Below are 5000 nucleotides of genomic sequence, written 5' to 3' on the forward strand. Positions count from 1 at the left end.
TGGGACAACGCGCTTAGAGACAGAAAGTTGGTTCACATTCTACAACCAAATTAAAAGCGAAATTGGACAAATCGGTGGTGCAGTCACCCGGGACCATGACTTTCATATGCATTTTAATTGTAGCTATCAAAGAAAGGAAGTTCTCAGCCTAACTTTCCAACCTAACGGAATTGTAAGGCCACCAATAACAGGTATTCAAATGACACTATTGTAACTCATCTAAAATTCACCATATTGATGATGCAAAAATCGATCTTCATGTGATAACAGAGGTTGCTTATGATGCGTGCTATATATTGTAAAAAAAAAATACCCCGTTGACTGATCTCAAAATAGTTTGCTTAAAATTCGTTCTCCCTGAGAATTCTGGATCTTGGCCTCCAACAGAAAAATTACAGTAATGAGATCTTTACACCCAAATAATCACATCAGCTTATAAGTCAGCCAGCAATGTGCAGTTCAACATTAATTACAGCTTCAATTGCCGAGTTCATAAACTTTAGTTATACACAGTAAAATTCAGCAAGAATACGTTTTTATTAGTCAGGGACACTTTCCGTGAGATTCATTATATTATGTTTTAGATGGATTTGGCAACCTAACGTTCAAGATGGACATCTATAAAAGTGATTCCTATAAGGAAGCTTACGTCGACAATGAATACCCACTCAAGGTCGCCCTTAATGACTATATACATCTGGGATACAGTGTGGAGTCCAGCCAACTCCTGGTTGTGATGGCGGTAAACTGTAAGGCCACCAAAGATAAATATTTCGGTTCTTCACTCTACTACGAGCTAATAAAAGATGGGTAAGTTAAACATGTCAAACATGGCTTTCCTGTGGTCTTAAAAACCTTTGAATTTTGGAGAACCGTTGCCACATCATGCAAGTTTACTGTCGTCGTTGGTACTGACGATGCAATTGCAATTATAATAGTGACGAGCGAGGTATTATATGAACTAAGACTGAATTGTTGAAAATTGAAAAAGAGAAAGGTGAAGGGAGGCTCGTAGTACAGTGAAAATACAATCTTTTTTTTCCACGAAAATTCATTCCATGCAAGACTGTAACTTCAACTGAATGTTTGTAATACCTAGAGAAATTTGTAGTTTTAACTTTTACAGATGCTCCCAAGACACAAGTATGGAGAACGACTACGACCCAACTCAGAGCTTTCAAAAATTTAAGTTCAGGGCATTCAGATTTTTCAATGACTATGCAGCAATCCATCTACACTGCGAGTTGATGGCATGTTACAACAACACATCTTCTCGGTCTCGGTAAGTATTAATATGCTAGGTTTAAAGCCTTAAAAGCCTTTGCATTGCGCAAAAAAGGTCACGATCCCAATCTGTCATTTCTTTTTAAAACCTTACGTGTAAGAAGGTGAGTCTCTAGGGTCTTTGTCCAAACGAATAATTTGGTTTTATCAAACCAGCTGATAGAGATATATTAACCACAGTAAGAACAATCTTTCCCTTCCCTCGTCTCTTGACGTTTGCCTGGCCTATCCTCAGTACCCTTTTACAATAATGTGAGGGAGAAGTCTAATATCAGTACATTCAGTATTGTGTCCAATGCAAGACTATTAACCGCTGACACAGATAGGTTTTGTTTTTTTTGGATTGGTTTTAAATCGCAGGTGTAGTCAAGGTTGCCAGCGTAGCACCGGGAGTAAGAGACGGAAGAGGGAAGTTTCTGAAGAGAGTCTACCGACCACAACCAAGGCCTACAAAATCGGAAGGGGGCCAATACAATTTTTTGAAAAAAAGGCAAACGCAAAAGGTAATAGAACAAGCTTTCTGCACAATAAAAGAAACCTGCGATGAGATCTCAAGCTCCTAGTAGTAGCAGTAGTAGTAGTACTAGCAGCAGCAGCAACAGCAAAATACAGTAGTAGCAGTAGTAGTCTAGTAGTAGTAGTAGTAGTAGTAGTAGTAGTAGTAGTAGTAGTAGTAGTAGTAGTAGTAGTAGTAGTAGTAGTAGTAGTAGTAGTAGTAGTAGTAGCAGCAGCAGCAGCAGTAGAGATAGATTTTTTTTATTTTGTTGTTGTTGTTGTTTTTTAGATGCGGGATCTACCGGCAAACAAGCTGCTGTTATCGCTGGTGCTACAGTTGGAGGAGGAGTTGGCCTTGCTTTTATCATATGCGCTGCTGTTTTGTTTGTCAAATACCGTATAGCACGACTGTTGTTCAAGAACCCCAATAAGGTTGGGAACTTATATACCACTCGAGAAGAATGTGAAAGCCGGCAATCATCTTACATTGAGGAGGATGATCATGATATGATTGAGAGGAATGAAATCCTGTGAGATGGTGGCTGCTTGGAAAAGAAATGCCCTTCTTGTTTTTTTTACTTTGAGATGTAATCGTTTTAAGAAATTCATGTTAAATTCAACAACACTATAAGTTGTTTTTTGCACATATTTAATGGACAAGGCCTCAAAAAACGTTGTTCAATTGAAAACGGAAACATCACGTGAAGTGAACCACCACATAAGCGTATCACTAATGACAAAGCTGGAATGTTGCAGGTTATATTTGCAAATCCACCACCAGTGAATAAGGTCCAAAAAAGATCGGCTTTATTGTTTAAGGTTTATTTTTATTGCGGTCTTTAGACAGTGTCATAATTCAGTGTTTCATCCCACTGATTAATGGTATGTCGTCCCGAAGTGTTTAGTCCACAGTGATAAGATAGCAAATAGCCTGGAACAAGAGCACTGGTATTATTCTTGTAATCCTAAGCAAGTCATAGTTTAATTCATTTAGAAACCCTAAAAACAATATCTGAAATCACCTAATTAATCAAGAAGCCTCCTCTATCGCTTCGTGCCCTTCGCAATCTTCACAATTAACGCAATAAGTTTTAATTAAAAATGCTGCAAAGAAAATGTCACAAACACCCAGACCGAATCCAATCAAGCTTTCTCCACCATAACGACATGCATGATATCCGTCATTTGGTTTTACGGAAGATCTAAGAATAAACTTTGCATTGAAACGAGTCTGGCAATGATGACACATGTCTAAATTATCCATTCATCCTTTTTCAGCCAAAAGACGTGAAAAAGATAATAAACAACCTAAGAATCATCTTACAGTGTAGCGTGCTTCTTGGATCTCGCCGCCTTCATTATGACATGCCCACAAAGGTAACTATGAGTTTCGAAAGGAAATCAAAGCTAGGTTTTTGAAGAGTGAGGCAGATCTAGCACTCCGTTTGGTCTTCACAAAGAAAGCAAAAGCTCCATGTTGCCTTCAGAGCAAACCCCTTGATCACTGGGAATCCACTGAAACACTTGGACTACATAACTACAGATTTTTTTTCAGGGAATGATTGCGCATGATTTATCATCCATTCAAAGGTTTTTCAGCCAAAAGAAGAGAACAAGCAACAACCTAAGAGGAAGTAGCTGTTAAAGGTCCACACAAGGAGAAAGAAAAGCAGCAGTAAAAAAGTAACAAAAAATATCTCAATAAATAAATTGAATTCCGCTGCATCCTCGCAATGTGCTAGGACAATGATACTTAAGGGGGGTCACTAAGGGATGGTTCTCACTTCCTCCCCTCATTAAAACTCAAATTTAGACCACAGCTTTGAACTCTGATCCCCCCACCCAACCCACCAATAAAAGGCAGGGATAAAGTCACGAATTTCTACAGCATTAGCAAACATCTGTAGATCTCATTGGAACACTGCGACCGTTCTGAATATTATAGGGATGGCGTCTTATTTTCTACCCTTTCATTTTCATAGTGGCCTAAAAAGACGCGATTTAGTAGGCCATTTACGAGCTCATGTCTGCCTCCTCTTCAAAGGGGATTCTAATTGCGAAGCTTTTCTTATGAAAATTAGTTTCCATTCATATGTAAAGTAGAACTAATTACAATCACAGAAACTTCGCACTTAGACTCGCTTTGAAGAGGAGGCACAGAATGAATGAATGATCCATTGCAGCCGTCAACCTCAACCGCATCTGATTAAACGCAATGACGCGGATCCTCTGCCCCCGAAATTTCAATTCAAAGCGGTCAGAAAACAAACTGACAGATGGTAAGAAATTTCACGATCTGACATATTCAAACTGTCAAAATGCGATATTTTGTGAGAATCGTTTCCCAATCATAATTTTGCGAAATTGCAATAGCCACGCATCATTGCACCACTTAATAAATCATTCAGAAAGTACAAATCAGTGCATGCGTAATTACTTTGCACCTTCCATAAAATACAGCAAGGAGCAATCAAATGACACCGAGTAAATGACACAAGGCAGCTAAAGGGTCGGCAGCAAGATGGCATATCTAATCGTGGTGAACCTGCTAGCTTTGCTGGCTTTGCAGTGCCTATCGATCACTGAAGCAACGCACTTTCGGAATGGCATCATCACATTCGCTCCTGTAGACTCCAACAGCAACACGGTAATGTAGTCCACGTGAATGAGCCAAGGCATTTAGCAGCTGTATTGCTTGATAAAATTTAACTCGTAACTGATACTTTGCAACCACGAGACCAAACGTACCCACTCTAACGCTTACCTTTGCACTTCCTTTTTTACGCAGCTCACTGACACTTAAACTCATTGTCGACCAAAACTCGTATCTTGCGCGAACAGTGAACACTGAAGCACGACGTGCATGACTGTACACTTGTGTTGCCGAGGCATAAGCACACCTTGATCCAAACCATAAAGATCAAAATTGTTAACATTGTTTATCAAAAGAAGTTTCTGTTTCGTCACATACCGTTAATCTATCAATATGTCTTTTAGTCTGTAAATGCACAGAGCTTTGCTCTCCCTTAATTATTGCGATCAGATATAAACGAGTGGTTGAATTATTCGCAAACGTTTGCCTAGTATACCCTTGTTCTTTTTACTTGCTCAAAAATAGTCTACTCAGCAATATGAAGGATAACGCAGATTTTAATTAACGTTTCCATTTATTTGGTCTGTTCGCAATGCAACCATTGCATCACCTCCATTATCCTTCACTT

General features: G+C 39.1%; 2 protein-coding genes across 3 annotated transcripts in view; both read left to right on the forward strand.

Annotated features, from left to right (window-relative positions):
* LOC138037933 (ZP domain-containing protein-like) overlaps positions 1 to 3097 on the forward strand; it is a 3516-nt gene extending 419 nt beyond the window's left edge. The window contains exons 2-6 of the mRNA XM_068883771.1: positions 1 to 191; positions 585 to 810; positions 1127 to 1282; positions 1645 to 1787; positions 2069 to 3097. The exon at positions 1 to 191 is cut by the window's left edge and continues 163 nt beyond it. Coding sequence (XP_068739872.1) covers positions 1 to 191; positions 585 to 810; positions 1127 to 1282; positions 1645 to 1787; positions 2069 to 2313 — 961 coding nt within the window. The 3' untranslated portion in view covers positions 2314 to 3097. The remainder of the gene's footprint in view (positions 192 to 584; positions 811 to 1126; positions 1283 to 1644; positions 1788 to 2068) is intronic.
* Positions 3098 to 4232: 1135 nt separating this feature from the next.
* The window catches only part of LOC138019150 (uncharacterized), a 135974-nt gene continuing 135206 nt past the window's right edge, over positions 4233 to 5000 (forward strand). For both annotated transcript variants that reach the window (XM_068865839.1, XM_068865847.1), the window contains exon 1: positions 4233 to 4426. In XM_068865839.1, coding sequence (XP_068721940.1) covers positions 4301 to 4426 — 126 coding nt within the window. In that variant the 5' untranslated portion in view covers positions 4233 to 4300. The remainder of the gene's footprint in view (positions 4427 to 5000) is intronic.

This window comes from Montipora capricornis, chromosome 2, assembly GCF_036669925.1.
Source record: "Montipora capricornis isolate CH-2021 chromosome 2, ASM3666992v2, whole genome shotgun sequence".
Taxonomy (NCBI): domain Eukaryota; kingdom Metazoa; phylum Cnidaria; class Anthozoa; order Scleractinia; family Acroporidae; genus Montipora; species Montipora capricornis.